Source organism: Piliocolobus tephrosceles, chromosome 6 (genome assembly GCF_002776525.5).
Source record: "Piliocolobus tephrosceles isolate RC106 chromosome 6, ASM277652v3, whole genome shotgun sequence".
Lineage (NCBI taxonomy): Eukaryota > Metazoa > Chordata > Mammalia > Primates > Cercopithecidae > Piliocolobus > Piliocolobus tephrosceles.
Genome location: NC_045439.1, coordinates 71969842 through 71989142, shown reverse-complemented (window position 1 = coordinate 71989142; position 19301 = coordinate 71969842). Strand labels below are relative to the sequence as shown.

At 40.9% G+C, this 19301-nt stretch overlaps 1 protein-coding gene and 1 pseudogene across 6 annotated transcripts in view; both read left to right on the top strand.

Annotated features, from left to right (window-relative positions):
- Positions 1–18641, top strand: part of PRORP (protein only RNase P catalytic subunit) — a 146636-nt gene extending 127995 nt beyond the window's left edge. For 4 of the 6 annotated variants that reach the window (XM_023189619.3, XM_023189618.3, XM_023189621.3 and 1 more), the window contains 3 exons: positions 11038–11186; positions 14668–14863; positions 17995–18249. In XM_023189619.3, the coding sequence (XP_023045387.1) occupies positions 11038–11186; positions 14668–14863; positions 17995–18126 (477 nt within the window). In that variant the 3' untranslated portion in view covers positions 18127–18249. Of the gene's footprint in view, positions 1–11037; positions 11187–14667; positions 14864–17994 lie in introns of all 6 variants that reach the window. The other 2 variants (XM_023189617.2, XM_023189620.3) reach the window with 2 other exon arrangements.
- LOC111524446 lies at positions 6518–7099 on the top strand (annotated as a pseudogene).
- Positions 18642–19301: the final 660 nt, after the last annotated feature.

The window sequence follows — 19301 nt, the reverse complement described above, 5'->3', positions numbered from 1 at the left end:
TTTTTTTTTTTTTTTTTGAGACAGAGTCTTGCTCTGTCTCCCAGGCTGGAGTGCAGTGGCGCAATCTCAGCTCACTGCAACCTCCATCGCCCAGGTTGAAGCGATTCTCCTGCCTCAGCCTCCCAAGTAACTGGGTTTACAGGCACGTGCTACCACCCCCAGCTAATTTTTTCGTGCTGGTAGTAGAGATGAAGTTTCACCAAGTTGGCCAGGTTCGTCTCAAACTCCTGACCTCAAGTCATCCACCTACCTTGGCCTCCCAAAGTGCTTGGACTACAGGCATGAGCCAACAAGCCTGGCCTGTGCTTATCTTTTTTTTTTTTTTTTTTGAGACAGAGTCTTGCTCTGTCGCCCATGGTGAAGTGCAAAGGTGCGATCTCGGCTCACTGCAGCCTCCACCTCCTGGGCTTAAGCGATTCTCCTGCCTCAGCCTCCCGAGCATCTGGGATTACAGGCGCCTGCCACCACGCCCAACTAATTTTTGTATTTTTAGTAGAGATGGGGTTTCACCATGTTGGCCAGGCTGGTCTCGAACTCCTGACTTCATGATCCGCCCACCTCGGCCTCCCAAAGTGCTGGGACTATAGGCATGAGCCACTGCAACCGGTCTTGTGCTTTTATATATATATATATAATTAATTTTTTTTTTTTTTTTTTTTTTTTGAGGCAGAGTCTTGCTCTGTCACCCAGGCTGGAGTGCAGTGGCACTATCTCAGCTCACTGCAAGCTCTGCCTCCTGGGTTCACGCCTTTCTCCTGCCTCAGCTTCCCAAGTAGCTGGGACTATAGGCACCCACCACCACGCCTGGCTAATTTTTTGTATTTTTAGTAGAGACAGGGTTTCACCGTGTTAGCCAGAATGGTCTCGATCTCATGATCTTGTGATCCACCCACCTCGGCCTCCCAAAGTGTTGGGATTACAGGCGTGAGCCACCGCACCCGGCCCCTGTGCTTATCTTTTAAAGTGTTCTTATATTTAGAAATGCATTCCAATATATTTACAGGTGAAATGATATGTCTGGGATTTGTTTCAAAATAATCTGACAGAAGGAAGTGAATGGGTATATAGTTGAAATTAGATTGGCTGTGAGGTGATAATTATTGCAGCTGAGTGATGTGTACATGGCAGTTCATTATGCTACTCTGCCTGTTGTTGTTTATATTTAAAATTTTTATGATAAAATCCTTTTTTGTTTGTTTGTTTTTTGAGACTGAGTCTCGCTCTGTCGCCCAGGCTAGAGTAGTGGCACCATCTCAGCTCACTGCAACCTCCTCCTCCCAGGTTCAAGCAATTCTCCTGCCTCAGCCTCCCAAGTAACTGGGACTACAGGTGCTTGCCACCATACTCAGCTAAGTTTTTTGTATTTTTAGTAGGGACTGGGTTTCACCATGTTGGCCAGGCTGGTCTCAAACTCCTGACCTCAAGTGATTTGCCTGCCTTGGCCTCCCAAAGTGCTGGCATTACAGGCGTCAGCCACCGTGTCTAGACTGATAAAATCTTTTATTGTTGTAAAATATGTTTAATATAAAATTTACCATTTTAACCGTTTTTCAGTATACAGTTCAGTGGCATTAACTACTTCATGTTGTTGTGCAACTATTGCCACCATTCATCTCCAGACTTTTGTCATCTTCCCAAACTGAAACTCTGTATCCCTTAAACAATAGCTCCTCATCCCCCTCTCCCTGCTGCCCTGACAACCACCATTCTGTGCTCTGTTTATGAATTTGACTACTTTAGGTAACTTACGTAAGTGGAATCATTTGGTATTTGTCCTTTAGTGTCTGGCTTTTTTCACTTAGTTTTCAAGTTCGTCGATGTTGTAGCATGTATTAGAATTTCATTCCTGTTTAAGGCTGAATAATAATCTATTATATGTGTATACCACATTTTATCAATCCATTCATCTTTCAGAAATTGACATTTGGGTTGCTTCCAAAACAGTTTTTAAGTTCTTTCCTGGAGGTATCCCATAATGAAAGTTCTTATAAATGAGGTATATTGATGATAGTTATCTTGCTGAGGAACAGACATAGAATGTTTAATTTCTGAAGACATCAGATTCCAACGGCTTTAGAGTTTCTGAACAGCTACAATCCATACAACCTCAGGAAGTGCCATAGACTGCAGAGGAGGAGGTAAAAAGGTATAAGCACAGGGAAAGGAAGTTAGCATTTGCTGTTTAGGATTACTCAGCAAAGCTCTTGCTCTCATTGGCCTCTCTTACCTCCCAGGCAGATTTTCTGTTTCCGGAGCATCCCTACTCAGTTATTTCTTACCCATGTAGCCCTGCGAACTGTATTTTTACCCTAAGCTCAGGAACTACTTTTCATCAGTTTTATGCCAAAAGTTAGTGTGTCACATATGAGTTAAAAAAAAAAAACAACTCATCTCCTCCTACTGGAGATAAGCCAAATTAGGGTAGAAGCCAAAACAGAAAAAGTTTAAACCAAATATGAATCTAAAACGTGTTTGTTTGTTTGTTTGTTTGTTTGTTTGTTTGTTTGTTTGAGACAGGGTCTCACCATGTTGCTAAGGCTGGTCTCGAACTCCTGGGTTCAAGACATCCTCCCATCTCGGCCTCTCAAAGCACTGGGATTACAGGCGTGAGCCACCGCACCTGGCAAAATATGTTTTTATTCTTCTGGGTTTTAGAGAATTATCCTTAATCATCTTGAGGAAAAACGATAGACAGAAAATTAAAATTTAACCCCGATAGTAATCAGAATACAGAAAATACAGTGGCAAAAGGAGACCATATTTCAAGGAAAAATGATTTTGTGAAAAGGAAAAGTGAAATAGTAGGAAATATTGGAAACAGAAACCCCAAATCAGAAGAGAGAAAAAAGAGTTTTAAGATGATAAGTTTGACTTGAGTAAGCCTCCATCTTCCCATTCCAGAGGTCTGGGCCAAGTGTACTCCTTATCAGTAAGGGAAGGTATCACTAAGGAGGACCAGTGATGTCTTATGTGGGATAGGGCAAGCAGGGGATGGGGGCGGGGCAGAGTGATACCTTATTTTAGGTTAAGCTTGAGGTATTGGTTACTCAGGAGGTATTAGTTCTGGGATCAGTTTGGAATTTTAGATATGCTCTAGAATGAATCGTGTATTGTTTATTTTGTTCTGCTATGTGGTCCAGACTCCAGAATTTATCCTTCCACTTTTATCACACAGTTATGATTACCATAGCTGTACAAGAAGGACTAAAAATGAGGTAAACTGATGTTTCTACTTTGTTCTTTCTTTTCAAAATTGTTTGAGCTATTCTACTTCCTTTGTCTTTACTAGCTAATAGCCTTGCAATTCATGAACCTGGACGGTGGTGTTGAGTTCTTCTATATGCTTGCTGATTTTCTGTCTAGTTGTTCTCTCAATTGTTGAGAGAGGAGTGTTGAGGTCTCCAACTGTAGTTGTAGATTTGGCTATTTCTCCTTTTGGTTCTGTCAGCTTTTGCTTTCACATATTTTGCAGCTCTGTTGTTTGGTACACACATTTAAGATTGCTATGTTTTCTTAGATTGACCCTCTTATCATTGTATAACATCTTTTGCATCTCTGGTAATTTTTTCTGCTCTGAAGTATATTTTATTTAATATTAATGTAGCCACTCCAGCTTTCCTTTCATTGTTTGCATGCTATATAACTTTTTCCATCCTTCTACTTTCCACCAGTCTATATGTTTATATTTGAGGGTTTTTTAAGATAGCATATAGTTGGGTCATGTTTTTTAATCCACTCTGCCAGCCTCTATCTTTTAATTAGTATATGTAGACTTTTTATAGCTCATACTGTTATTGATATATTAGGGCTTATACTTGCCATTTATTTTTGTTTTCTGTGTTTTGTCTCTGTTTTACTTTTCCTCCCTTCCTATGGACTACTGAACTTTTTTAGAATTCCATTTTTATTTCTCTATAATGACTTTTAAAAATCTATAGTTTTTTTTCTGGGTGCTGTAATTCTAGCACTTTGGGAGGCTGAGGCAGGTGAATCATTTGAGGTCAGGAGTTCAAAACCAGCCTGGCCAACATGGTGAAAATCGGTCTTTACTAAAAATACAAAAAAAAATTAGCCAGGCATGGTGCCATGCTCCTGTAATCCCAGCTACTCGGGAGGTTGAGGCAGGAAAATTGCTTGAACCCGGGAGGCGGAAGTTACAGTGAGCTCACTGCAGCCTGGGGGACAGTGAGATTCTGTCTCAAAAAATAAATAAAATAAAATAAAATAAAATCTGTAGTGTTTTTTGAGTGTATCTTTTTGTATAGCATTTTTAGTGGTCACTGTAGGTGTTTGGGGGGGGTTTTCGTTTTTTGTGTGTGTTTTTTTTTTATTTTGGTGGGGGTTTTTTCAGATAGGGTCTCACTCTGTTGCACAGGCTGGAGTGCAGTGGCGCTCTCATAGCTCATTGCAGCATTGATCTATTGGGCCCAAAGGATCCTCTCACTTCAGCCTCCAGAGTAGCTGGGACCACAGGCACACACCCATGCCCAACTAATTTTTTTCATTTTTGGTAGATAAAAAATCTTGCTTTGTTTCCCAGGCTGATCTCAAACTTCTGAACTCAAGCCGAGGCAGAAATTAAAGAAAGAAAGAAAAAATGAAATTAAAAAAAAGAGAAATAAGGTTTCCTATATTAGGCTGACTTGTCCCAGAGGCAGCAACAGGCACAGTCCAGACCCAAGAAAAGTCTTGATAATACTATCTAATGTGCCCTGAAGACTCTCCCAGTACTCCCTCAACGTAAGGAAGAGAAAAACGAATTTTTCTTTATCTTATAGTGTGAGTTTATAGATTCCTATTCTCTGTAACTAGTATTCTGCTTTACCTTCAAGTATTCTGCTTTACCTAAACAGTACAGTGAAAGTACAGTACAGTGAAAGTCATGAGCCGTCTGAGCAGGCCTAAGCTACAGCCACCTCGGTGCCATAGTGAATGTCATAGAATAAGCTAGTGGCTTGCCTAGCAAGGCACTAAGGCAAACCTAGATAACAGCCATCTAGGTTACATAGCAACAGTCATGTGTAATCCTGAGTTATACACCTATCACAGTTTGATTAACTGTCTTTGTTCTGCCTCTGTATTCTTGCTTTCACACCACCATAAGTTTGTTTCAGGCTAGCCCACCCCCTTTTTGAAGGGTATGTAAAAGTCAAGTGCTGTCTTTGTTCTTAGCCCAGTTTTTTAGATGTTAAGTCTGCTAGGTCTGAGTGCACTCAATAAAGATCATCCTGCTTTACCCCGAAGTGTCTGTAGTCCTCCTGATTCCAACAACAAAGCAATCCACCCAGCTTGGCCTCCCAAAGTGCTGGGATTACAGGTATGAACTACCACACCCAGCCAACTCTACTTGTTTTATACATACACAGACACACACACATACACAGCATCATAGTCTACTGATGTTATTATTTTTTTTTTTTTACCAAGTTTTCTGAGTAAGACTGCCTCTTTCCTCTCTTTTGGCTAAAGAGAACAAGCCTTTGTTGGGTTTTCTTTGTCTGCACACATTGGCATTTCTAGGTTGACAGCTTCTTCAGCTCCAATTCTGAGATATATGTGGCAAAAAGAAAACCCAGGGAACTCACAACCATGTCAGTCCTTGTGTGCTGAGGTCTCCAACCAGTTTGCCATTTTTCCCTCTACCTTTCCAAGTCTTCTTATGTTCATTTTATATATAATGTCCAAGGTTTTGAGTTTCACTTAGTGGGAGACATAGGGAGAAGTACATCTACTCACTCCATTTTCCCTCTTGGTTTCACTTTTGATCTAACGTAGAATCTTAAGTTGAATTTTTTGTATTTTTTTAAAAAACTATTCCAAGTATACCTATGACACTGACTCAGCCCACTGGATCCAGCCTTGTAATTTACCCCAGAAGAAGTGGGTTCATGGCTGGACTCTCATGGAGTTTCAGGCCAGGGCTTTTATGCTGCACACTCATCTTTTTCCCTGTGTCTTTCATTTATTCTCCTTGTTTTCATTGTTTTCAGAGAGCTGCTTCTAGTAGAGACTTCTCAGCCACAAGATGGTTCCCCAGAGTAGTTCAAGATAGGCTTTTCTGCTCTTCCTTGGCCCGTCTTTAATGTACTATTAGTAAACTCAAGACCATTTATCTAAACCAGGATATAGCTATGAAGACACAACTGTATTTATCTTTAAGCCATGTTTTCCCAGTTGCCTGGAAACTTAAGCAATCAGTATCAGAAATAGTTTTTGTTTGAATTTTTTTATAATTGTATTATTATTGTTATTTAGAGACGGGGTCTTGTTGTGTTGCCCAGGCTGGTCTCGAACTCCTGGCCTCAAGCAGTCCTCCTGCCTCAGCCTCCCAAAGTGCTGGGATTACAGGCCTGAGCCACCAGACCCAGCCTATGTCTTTTGAGCTATTTGAATCCATGAATCAAAGTTTACTAGTATAGATGTTTGCTCTTTTATTACTAACCCAACTTTTAAAATAGCTTATAAGATTATGTTTAAACATACATAGAATAGCTTTCTTTGCCATGTCTACTGAGGAATGAAGACCATTCTCAGCAATCAGACTGTCCACATTCCAGAAAATGGTGACATTACTGTGAAGGGACACACAGTTATTGTGAAAGGCCCCAGAGGAACCCTGCAGAGGGACTTCAATCACATCAGTGTAGATTCAATCTTCTTGGAAAGAAAAAAAAAAAAAGGCTCCAGGTTGACAAATGGTGGGGAAACAGAAAGGAACTGGCTGCCGTTCAGACTATTTGTAGTCATGTACAGAACATGATCAAGGGTGTTAACACTGGGCTTCCATTACAAGATGAGGTCTGTGTATGCTTACTTCCCCATCAATGTCATTATCCAGGAGAATGGATCTCTTGTTGAAATCTGAAATTTCTTGGGTGAAAAATATATCCTCAGGGTTTGAGTGAGACCAGGTGTTGCTTGTTCAGTATCTCAAGCCCAGAAAGATGAATTAATCCTTGAAGGTAATGACATTGAGCTTGTTTCCAATTTAGAGGCTTTGATTCAGCAAGCCACAGCAGTTAAAAACAAGGATATCAGGAAATTTTTGGATGGTATCTATGTCTCTGAAAAAGGAACCGTTCAGCCGGCTGATGAATAAGATCTAAGAGTAGTCCAGCTTCTGAAATAAGAGGCCGGATGATTCCCGAGACCTATTTGTGATATTTAAATGATGCAAAAGACCTATTGATTTGGAAAGAAAAATAAAATAAAATAAAATAAAAATAAAAAATAAATAGAACAGAAAGAGTGGTAAATAGACATTAACAGTCTTTGGGTAGTGAGCTGTGAGTCATTTGTTCTTTCATTTTTCAAGTTTTCAAATATGAGCTACTTTATGATGGATGAAAATGGATATTGGGCATATTCTTCAGCTAATCAGAAAATAATTATTAATGAAAAAAATATATTTATGACCCATCCAATATGTGTAGAGCCAGCATATATGTTTTCTTTGTCTTGATAGTTACATAAGAAAATATTGGAGGCTGGGCACGGTGGCTCATGCCTATAATCCCAGCACTTTGGTAGGCCGAGGTGGGTGGATCACCTGAGGTCAGGAGTTTGAGACCAGCCTGGCCAACATGGTGAAACTCCGTCTCTACTAAAAATACAAAAATTAGCCAGGTGTGGTGGTGGGTGCCTGTAATCCAAGGTACTCAGGAGGCTGAGGCAGGAGAATCACTTGAACCCAGGAGGCGGAGGTTGCAATGAGCTGAGATTGTGCTACTGCACTCCAGCCTGAGTGAGAGAGCAAGACTCTGTCTCAAAATAATAATAATAATATTGGGTACTCCGTTACTAAAGGCAGGGACTATGGCTTAAATTTCTGTAGCTGTGATACCTACCATATGCCTTACACATAGAGAAGTCTAGGAAATAACTGCCTGAGCACAAAAACCATTATTCCTAGCTTTGAAGGAAAGAACTATATTTTACTAGTTGTAAATCTCTGGGTTTGGTGTCCTCAAGGTTGAATGTTTCAAGGTTGAGTGTTTCAAGGTTGAGTGTTTCAAGTATTTCAAGGTTGAGCTAACACTCAAGCAGGTTTAGCTCAACCTGCAAGTTGAGCTAAACTTGAATCTGAAGTGGGCAAGTTGTGTCCATTCTTTTATTTTTAAGAGACGGTGTCTCACTCTGTTGCCCAGGAGTGCAGTGGTACATTTGTAGCTCACTGTAGCCTTGAACTCCTCAAGCAATCCTCCTGCCTCAGCCTCTCATGTAGCCAGTACCACAGGTGCATGCCACCATGCCTGGCTAATTTTTATTTTATTTATTTATTCATTCATTCATTCATTCATTTTTTGAGATGGAGTCTTGCTCTGTCACCCAGGCTGGAGTGCAGTGGTGTGATCGCAGCTCACGGCAACCTCCACCTCGCGGGTTCAAGCAATTCTCTTGCCTCAGCCTCCGCAGTAGCTGGGATTACAGACGCGCACCACCATACCCAGCTAATTTTTGTATTTTTAGTAGAGATGGAGCCGTGTTGGCCAGGCTGGTCTTAAACTCCTAACCTCAAGTGATCCGCCTGCCTCGGCCTCCCAAAATGCTGGGATTATGGGTGAGAGCCACGGTGCCTGGCCTAATTTTTTTTTTAAATAGAGACGAGGTCTTGCTGTGTTGACTGGGCTAGTCTAAAACTTCTTACCTCAAGCAGTCCTCCAGTCTCATCCTCCCACAGTGCTGAGATTACAGATGTGAGCCACCATACCCAGCCCATTCTATGTCTTAATTATAGAACTAATAATTAGGGATAAAAAAGCCAACTACTCCTTACTGAAATAAGATTAGCAATGGAGTGGACAAAAATTCAGTATCGGTCCAAAGCAATAAACAGTAATATTTTTAAAATTCAGCTGGCCAGGCATAGTGGCTCACGCCTGTAATCCCAACACTTTGGGAGGCCAAGGCAGGTGGATCATGAGGTCAGGAGTTCCAGATCAGCCTGGCCAATATGGTGAAACCCCGTCTCTACTAAAAATACAAAAATTAGCCAGGCATGATGGCACATGCCTGTAGTCACAGCTACTCTGGAAGCTGAGGCAGAAGAACCCGGGAGGTAGAGGTTACAGTGAACTGAGATTGCGCCACTGCACTCCAGCCTGGGTGACAGAGCGAGACTTCGTCTCAAAATTAAAAAATAAAAAAATAAAAAATAAAAAAATTCAGCCCTTGCTAATTCATTATTAGATCATCAGAGTCTACATGTATATTGGATATAACAGGTACTAATGTAATATTTGATAGCTGATTAAATAAATGAATTAATTTTATTTATTATAAGGCTTTAAATAATGTCCTGAAAATCTACAGAGGAGGAACTTATGACTAAAGAGAAGCTAGACTAAAATAAATACTTTTTCCAACCAAGACCCAAGAAAATTAAGGATTTCTGTAAGACCTGTCAACTTGTGGTTTTTGTGGGCCCAGCAATTCTTATAAAGATCTTTTATATTTCTGATATATATACAAGTTATAGTTTTTTCAGCTTTTGTTTTACTTAGTAATATCCATTTATAGCTTAGTTTAATAGGTGGTACATACAAGTAATTTATGTACTTTTCCTTATGAAAAATTGAGTATAGGCAAGCTCACCAAAGTACTAGATTTCTAAAAACCCAAGTCTAGACCTTTGAGGAGTTCATGTGCACACAATGAAGTAGAGGCCGATGGGAAGTGGAGAGAATGGGGATAAAGTAACTGACTGGAAAGTAGACTACAGGGTAGAAATCGACAGATCTTTTGTAGAAAAGGGAATTTCAATGAAAGGAGGCAGTATTAACAATCAAGTCATAACATAGAAAAGTCACTGTCTAATCATTTACAAACTTAAAAAGAAGTAGAAGCCTTTATTCAAATCAAAACTTATGCAGAATACCAATGTGATAAATATGTAAAGGTTGAGCTGTTTGGGTTGAAACAAGGTTTGAAATGTATAGGAAACGAAATCCTAGGAAACAAAATCCCATCCTTCTTGAGCCTCTCTATCTCTATCCTAGTGGGCCCTAAAGAGCACAGTTTAAAACAACTGAACTAGGCTGGGTGCAGTGGCTCACACCTGTAATCCCAGTGCTTTGGAAGGCCAATGCAAGAGAATTTATTGAGGCCAGAAGTTCAAGACCAGCCTGGGCAGCATAGTGAGATCCCATCTATACCAAAAAAAAAAAAAAACTTAGGCTGATCAGGCTGGGCATGGTGGCTCACGCCTGTAATCCCATCTCTTTGGGAGGCTCAGGCGGGTGGGTCACCTGAGGTCAGGAGTTCGAGACCAGCCTCACCAACATGGTGAAACCCCGTCTCTACTAAAAATACAAAATTAGCTGGCCGTGGTGGTACATGCCTGTAATCCCAGCTACTTGGGAGGCTGAGGCAGGAAAATCGCTTGAACCCAGCAGGCAGAGGTTGCAGTGAGCTGAGATCATGCCATTGTACTCCAACCTGGGCAACAAGAGCAAAACTCTGTGTCTCAGAGAAAAAAAAAAAGCCAGACGTGGTGGCTCACATCTGTGGTCCCAACTACTCAGGAGGCTGAAGTGGGAAGATTGCTTGAGCCCAGAAATTCAAGGCTGCAATGAGCTGTGATTGCACCTGTGCACTTCAGTCTGGACAACAGAGTGAGACCCTGTCACACACACATACAAAAAAGAAAAACCTCTCTGCAATGTAGCCTGACCAATAGGCAGATGTTAGACATTAATGTGTAATAGGGAAGCATTTTCCTCAGGCTTTCAAAGATGGGAAATTATTATGGATTGTTTTCTTACCCCTTACCAGAAAAGAGTGCTTCACCATTGAGGTGGCCTGCTGGAAAAAATCACTCCACTAATTCGAGAGTCTTCGCTTGACCTTTTGGGGTTCTGGCTTTGTGTTTTTTAGCTCTCGAATGTCTTCTCTCAACTAGCCAAACAGAATCTGGGACTACTGGTCCTAGGCCAGAAGCACATGTTCACCATTGAGGTGGCCTGCTGGAAAAAAATCACTCCACTAATTTGAGAGTCTTCCCTTGACCTTTTGGGATTCTGGCTTTGTGTTTTTTAGCTCTTGAATGTCGTCTCTCAACTAGCCAAACAGAATCTGCGACTGCTAGTCCTAGGCCGGAAGCACATGTTAAGACAGAGTTTCCGATGGAGAAAGGATGAGATGGCAGAGGTGCAAAAGCAAGCCAGCTGTTTTTTTGCTGATAACATGTAAGTGTTGGAGGTAACAGGTGAATTATACAGTGCTCCAGACATCTGCTTATTAGTTACCTACTTTAAAACCTATTTTTAAAATGCATGTGTATATGTATACTCACCCTCATTAAAAAGAAAAAAAAGATTTGAGACAACTTACAAAACTACTTTCTTCTAAAAAAAAAAAAAAAAACACTACAGCTTCTATGGCAGGATAAACTTAAACAGATGAGGAAATCAGGATAAAGGAGAAGTGGGGAGAAGATAAGTCAGGAGTGAGATTAGTACACCGAATACATGCCATAAGATCCTAAGTAGATCATTTAGCAAATACTTGACCAACAGGAACACTTTCTATGTTCTTGGAGAAAGAGCAGTGCCCTCTTAGAATTTACAATAAACAGATAAACAAATAAACAGGTAATGTCATTCCAGGCAGTGATTAGTACTATGGGGACAATAAAGCAAGGCAGATAGAGTTTAGGTAAGGGATAGTTCAGAGGGTTGTGAATGAGGGGTCAAGAACAGCCTTTCTGAGGGGGCAAATTGGATGAGGAGTGAGTTATTTGAGAAAGGGGGAGAGGTGGTGGGAAGAACATCCCAAATAACATGAAATATTTTAAAAGCCCTGAGGCAGGCCGGGCTCATGCCTGTAATCCCAACACTTTGGGAGGCCGAGGCAGGCGGATCATGAGGTCGGGAGATGGAGATCATCCCGGCTAACACGGTGAAACCCCATCTCTACTAAAAATACAAAACATTAACCGGGCGCGGTGTCGGGTGCCTGTAGTCCCAGATACTGAGGAGGCTGAGACAGGAGAATGGCATAAACCCGGGAGGTGGAGCTTACAGTGAGCCAAGATCGCGCCACTGCACTCCAGCCTGGGAGACAGTGCGAGACTCCATCTCAAAAAAAAAAAGAGCCTGAGGCAGGCATAAGCTTGGCATGTGTTTAAGGAAAGCCAGAAGGCCAGTTGGGCTATAATAGCAAGAGGGAAAGTAATAAATTCTGAGATTAGAGAGAAGGCAGAGACCCCAATACAGAGGACCTTACGGATCCTGATAGATAAGCAGGAGGCCTAGATTTTACGCTAAATGTAAGGAGAAAATTGCTATTGAGCTGCAGCTTCCCAGGAAGCCAAAGGAACATGGTAAACATGGTCAGTAACAAAACTTACAGTAAGCCAGCCACGGTGGCTCATGCCTATAATCACAGCACTTTGGGAAGCCAAGGCAGGCAGATCACTCAAGATCAGGAGTTTGAGACCAGCCTGGCCAACATAGCAAACCCCATCTCAACTAAAAATACAATTAGCCAGGTGTGGTGGCACACGCATGTAGTTCCAGCCACTCGGGAGGCTGAGACAGTAGAATCACTTGAACCTGGAAAGCAGAGGTTGCAGTGAGCTGAGATCGTACCACTGCACTCCAGCTTGGGTTACGGAGTGAGACAGTCACAAAAAAAAAAAAAAAACCAACCTACGGTAGCTATAAAGTAAGAAAAAAATAGCTAATTAGGAGGACTACAGATCCGCAACAGCACATGTGAACTCAGTGCACTCTTGTGCATTGAGGTTTTCATATTGTTTATGCTAACAAAACTTTATTTCCAACTTCGCTTAGGTAATGAATGTATATACCTCAGCCCCAAATCTAGGTTTCATAGTCTGAATGTGATAACTTCAAGATTTGTCAGTATTCTCCAAATCATTTATTTTATTTTATTGAGACGGAGTCTCGCTCTGTCACCCAGGCTAGAGTAGTACAGTGGCATAATCTTGACTCACTGCAACCTCCACCTCCTGGATTCAAGCAATTCTCCTGCCTCAGCCTCCCAAGTAGCTGGGATTACAGGCACCCGCCACCATGCCCAGCTAATTTTTTTATTTTTAGTAGAGATGGAGTTTCACCATGTTGGCTGGGCTGGTCTCGAACTCCTGACCTCGTGATCCACCTGCCTCAGCCTCCCAAAGTGCTAGGATTACAGGCATGAGCCACCTCGCCTGGCCCCCAAATCATTTATTATTTAAAAAGTGCAATGGCTCTCAATGCATAAAGCAAGGGAGAAGCAAACCTCTCATCCAGTTCCCAAACCACATCCCTTCTTTTTTTAGCTGGAAGATGGTGCTTCCATTTCTCCAAGAGCAGAAGACCTAATGGCAACGTGGGGTAGACAGTAAGATTGCAGGCTTGGGAATTAGTTTACCCAGGTTGAGATCATGGCCCTGCCACTCCCTGTTTGGGAAAAGTGTTTCCTTTCTCTCTGTCTTCCTTATCTCCTGTGTAACCTTTATGGGGTTGTTTTAAGGATTAAATAAGATAATACCTGTAAATAACTCATGTAAAACTCTTGGCACAGCACCAAGTACATGGAAAACATTTATGTTAGTTGCTGTCATGATCATTATTGTTTTCCTTATATGGAAGAATTACATAAATTTGAAGCGTTATGACCAAGAAACCTGTTGGAAAGTGGTCTCACCACTTGGTTTGGGGTCTGTATTTGTTGCATCAGCTGAAGTTCCAAACTCAGTTGTAACGATCAATTCACTGACCTTCTGTGGCTTTGAATTTGAATATTTAAATGTTTATCACTAAATCTGTTTTCCACTAATGTACTAAAGAAGCTTTTCAAACATACACTAGAGAGAATAGTATAGTGAATAGTGAGTCCCCATGTAACTGTCACCCAGCTCCAACAATTACCATCATTTTGCTAATTTTGTTCTATAAACCACACACTTTTTTTCTTTTTCTTTTTTTCCTGGAGAGTTATAAGGCAGATTTCATCATTTTATCATTTCACTTGAAATACTTCAGGATAAAGAAAACTTTAAATGGTCCTATTTAGGGTCATTTGAATCAAGGCATAGGGCATATCACAAGTTGCAGTCTGAATCTCCTAAAGCAAGGTCGTTACTGCCATTTTCACAGCACATTTATTAAAATGATAAGTCTGTTGGAGGCTTTGAGTCACTGGCTCTTACCAAAGAAGATGTTTTGGGGTGCTGATCCAGGTGACTGTTTAGAAGCTGCTCTGAAATACCAGTTCAACTTCAGGGGCAGCCAGTTATTTGGTGGCTTGCAACAAAGTCTCATCCTGCCCTAGTAGTATTTTGGGTGTTTCTTGAATTTGGGTGAAGAGAGAGGGAAAAGGTGTGCTCTGTGATAGATAAGGCAAATAGGAAAAATGCCCAAAGAGAAGCAACTTTTAAGTGTGAGGAGAGCACTGTTAGAATTCATCGTTCTAGTGGATGAGTGTAAGCTGTGAGAATCCCAGGCATAGCATTCCATTCCCCTCAGCTTTCCATCTGTGTTCTAGATGGTATTGCTTACCAGCTAAGGACTTTCAGGTAGTTCTTAAGTATTACTAGGATCATGCTGGTCAAGAATTCAGAGGCACCTCCAAGGAAAGTAAGTAAAAAGTGTAGCAAAAAACGCTATCTTCTGCCTCTTCAGCTGTGCTTGATTGTGTTCTTTCTTATGCCTGGTTCAGCTCCAAGGATGATCCATTCCTTCTGTATGCCACACTGCACTCCGGGAATCACTGCAGGTTTATCACAAAAGACCTGATGCGGGACCACAAGGCCTGTCTGCCTGATCCCAAGACCCAACGCTTGTTTTTTAAGTGGCAGCAGGGACATCAGCTGGCAATTATAAATGGGTTTCCAGGATCAAAACTGACCTTTCAGGTAATGGTATCTGTTCTCTATGTAATATTAACAGAGTCAAGTATACAGTAAGAATGTGGCATAGAAAAAGAGTGTCACAACTAATTGAAGGTTCTAAATGCTTTATTTTTCTCAGTTTTAGGTTAGTATTTGTTACTAGCCAGTTCCTAGAAAGAGTCTGCTAAAGTTTTCATAGGCCAACCTCAAATTAATTAAAACATTTAGGGGCCGGGCACGGTGGCTCATGCCTGTAATCCCAGCACTTTGGGAGGCCAAGGTAGGCAAATCACGAGGTCAGGAGATCGAGACCATCCTGGCTAACATGGTGAAACCCCGTCTCTACCAAAAATACAAAAAAAAAAAAAAAAAAAAATTAACCAGGTGTGTTGGCATGTGCCTGTAATCCCAGCTACTCAGGAGGCTGAGGCAGGAGAATGGTGTGAACCCTGGAGGCAGAGTTTGCAGTGAGCTGAGATCACGCCACTGCACTCCAGCCTGGGTGACAGAGCAAGACGCCGTCTCAAAAACAAAAACCAAAAAACATTTAGGATATCACTAATTTTGACTTCAATTAATTATGTCATAAATTATGCCTTTTTTTGTTTGTTTGTTTGTTTTGGAGATGTAGTCTTTCTCTGTCGCCCAGGCTGAAGTGCAGTGGCACAATCTTGGCTCACTACAGCCTCCGCCTCCTGGGTTCAAGCGATTCTCCTGCCTCAGCCTCCCGAGTAGCTGGGACTACAGGCACATGCCACCACGCCCAGCTAATTTTCGTATTTTTAGTAGAAACGGGGTTTCACCATGTTGGTCAGGCTGGTCTTGAACTTCTGACCTCGTAATTCGCCCACCTCGGCCTCCCAAAGTGCTGGGATTACAGGTGTGAGCCGCCGTGCCCTGCCATAAGTTATGACTTCTTATATATGTTTTTTATTTTTGTTTATTTGCAATAGCTCAAATTACTTATTTCTTATCGTTTGTTATACTTTTAAGTAATTTGTTTTCCCTGTTCATTTCTATAACACAGTCTCAATTGAATTCTTTGATTCTAGTTAAGATATCTATAATATAAGGACATATCTTGTGTGAAAGCAAAGGGAGAGAATCCAAAGTGAGTTATTACAGAAAAGTACACTGGCCCGTGGTATAATAAATAAGGTTCAATGGTCAGCAAATGTTGGCCAGGCGTGATGGCTCACGCCGGTAATCTCAGCACTTTCGGAGGCCAAGGTGGGTGGATCACTTGAGGTCAGGAGTTGAAGACAAGCCTTGCCAACATAGTGAAACCTCATCTCTACTAAAAATACAAAAATTAGCCAGGCGTGGTGGCGTGTGCCTGTAATCCCAGCTACATGGGAGGCTGAGGTACAAGAATCGCTTGAACCCGGGAGGTGAAGGTTTCAGTGAACTGAGATTGTGCCACTGCACTCCAGCCTGGGTGACAGAGCAAGACTCTGTCTCAAAAAAAAAAAACAACGGAGTTTAGGGGAGTGGGGAGATGTTGGTCAAAGGAGAAAAAATTTCAGTTAGATAAGAGGAATAAGTTCCATGATGACTGTAGTTAATAATTAATAACAATGTATTGTATCCTTGAAAATTGCTAAGAGTAGATTTTAAGTGTTCTCACCACAAAAATTGTAAATATATAAGGTAATGCTCATGTTAATTAGCTCAATTTAGCTATTCTACAATATATGCATATTTCAGAAACATGCTGTACATGATAAATATGTATAATTGTTATTCGTCAATTTAAAAATAATTAAGAATGGCTGGGTGTAGTGGCTCACTTGTGTAATCCCAGCACTTTGGGAGGCCCGAAGCAGGAGGATTGCCTGAGCCTAGGAGTTTAAGACTAGGCTGGGCAACATGGTAAGACCCTGTCTCTATAAAAGTAAATAAATAAGAATATCCAAAACAATAGATTTGTAGTAAATATGGTATCAAATGATACCATAGTGATTCAGGATATAGTTGAAGAACTATTAATTTTTTTTTTGAGATGGAGTCTCGCTCTGTTGCCCAGGCTGGAGTGCAGTGGCCGGATCTCAGCTCACTGCAAGCTCCGCCTCCCAGGTTTATGCCTTTCTCCTGCCTCAGCCTCCCCAGTAGCTGGGACTACAGGCGCACGCCACCTCGCCCGGCTAGTTTTTTTTGTATTTTTTAGTAGAGACGGGGTTTCACCGGGTTAGCCAGGATGGTCTCGATCTCCTGACCTCGTGATCCTCCCGTCTCGGCCTCCCAAAGTGCTGGGATTACAGGCTTGAGCCACTGCGCCCAGCCAAGAACTATTAATTCTTAAGTATAATAAAAGTATACAGATATTGATCTTACATTTATAAAATAAAACCTTATTTCTTAGAGATACATACTGAAGTATTACAGAAGAAATTACATATCTGAGGTGGGGGGGCACCATATGGATGAAATAAGACTAGAGATGAATTGATAATGGCCGAACCTAGGTGATGAGTACATGGGAGTTCATGATACCATTTCTCTACTTTTGTATGCAATTGTTCCTTGGTATCCATGAGGAATTGGTCTCAGGACCTCTCACAGATACTAAAATCCTCAAATGCTCAAGTCCCTTATATAAAATGGCATAGTATTTGCATATAACCTACACACATCCTCCTGTATACTTTGAATCATCTAGATTATTTATAATACCTAATACAATGTAAATGCTATATAAATAGTTGTTTCTGTATTGTTTAGGGAATAATGCCAAGAAGAAAAAAAGTCTGTACATGTTCAGTTTTTTTTTGTTTGTTTTTTGTTTTCAAATAATTTCAGTCCGTGGTGGTTTGCCAGGGATACAAAACCTGCAGTTATGGAAGGCTGACTGTATTTGAAATTTTTCACTCACACACACAAAACTGATGAGCCAACAAAAGAACATCTGTCTTACATAAATGTAATACTTCTATAGAGAGTCTTTAGACTTAAAAATGAGACCCCTCAAAAAAAGAAACTCCTAATGCTAGGGCTCATCTTCACAGAGTTAGCTGCCCTTTGAAAATCCATTATTAAGTGAGATAATCCATTATTAGTATTCTTCTGAAGCAAACTTGAGAAGTGTCAGAAAGAGAAATGGCCAGGTAGCCCTTTAGTGTTGTTCTCAATGTTTTGTTCTCTTTTTAATTCAACAGCATATTCTCAGCTATGACACAGTGGTGCAAACAACTGGAGACTCGTGGCACATACCATATGATGAAGACCTGGTAGAAAGATATTCCTATGAAGTACCAACCAAATGGCTTTGCCTCCACCAAAAGACATAGAGACTCTTACCTCTATGCTAAGTTTGTGTTTGGGTACCCTCTGGGTTGGCATCAGAGGCTCTTGAGTTGGTGTTTGTTTAGAGCATTGCCTCTATCCTGAGGATAAAATGATTCTATTAACAGTGTTGACATTGATTTTTTAATGAAATGAGATAAAATATCTTTTCATAGCCAGCTGCATTTTTTTCCCCTAACATTTGTTTTTGGAGGCTTATCAAGAGTTGGAGAACTCAGTGTAGAGCAAAACCTACATTTCTCCTACTGGGCCAGCTATTCCACTTAGCTTAGGTGACAAGTAGTGCTTTTGTTATCCATTTTTTGCTATTTCTGACCTTGCCTTCCAGGCCTACCAATAGCAGAACCAATCCATCTGTCCCTGAGATACTCATGTTGTTTCAAATCCCTTCTCTCTCTTCTGACATAGTCTCATTCTCTATATGTTATGCCCTATCCACGTGGAATCATTTATCGTCCTCTGTAATGAGATGGCCAAGATACTAAAAGCTTACTATTAATAGCAATTTTTAATTACTTATCATCCAATTATTTGGATTGGAGAAGAGGGGGCATTCACTCCTCTTTTTCTTATTTTTTTTGGAAAAAGAGTCTCACCTAATTCTGTCACCAGGGCTGGAATGCAGTGACGCGATCACAGCTCACTGCAGCGTCAAACTCCCAGGCTCAAGCAATCTTCCTACCTCAGCCCTCCTGAGTAATTGGGACTACAGGCATGTACCACCAGGCTTGGCTAATTTTTACATACTGTATTCAATAGTCAAGAACAGGCAAAAACTACTCTATTATGATAAAAATCAGAATAGTAATTGCCTGAGGAAAGGGATATAAGATAACTTTCTCGGGGTGATGGAAAGTTTCTTATATTGATTTGGGTAACAGTAACATAGCTATATGTATATATTAGTTAAAATTCCTCACAGTAAACATTTTAAATTGATACATTTACATTTATGACAGTATACCTCAAAAAAAGTAGTTGGAGTAAAAAAAGGTAATTATTTACATGAAATAAACAATGACCTCATTTACATCAAACCATATACATGTGTACATTTAGGGTATGTATTATGTACAGAGAAACAATTCAGGAAAACCCAAGGAGGGGACATTTTATCTTCTTACCCATTTACTGAATGCAACATTACTGGACACCAAGA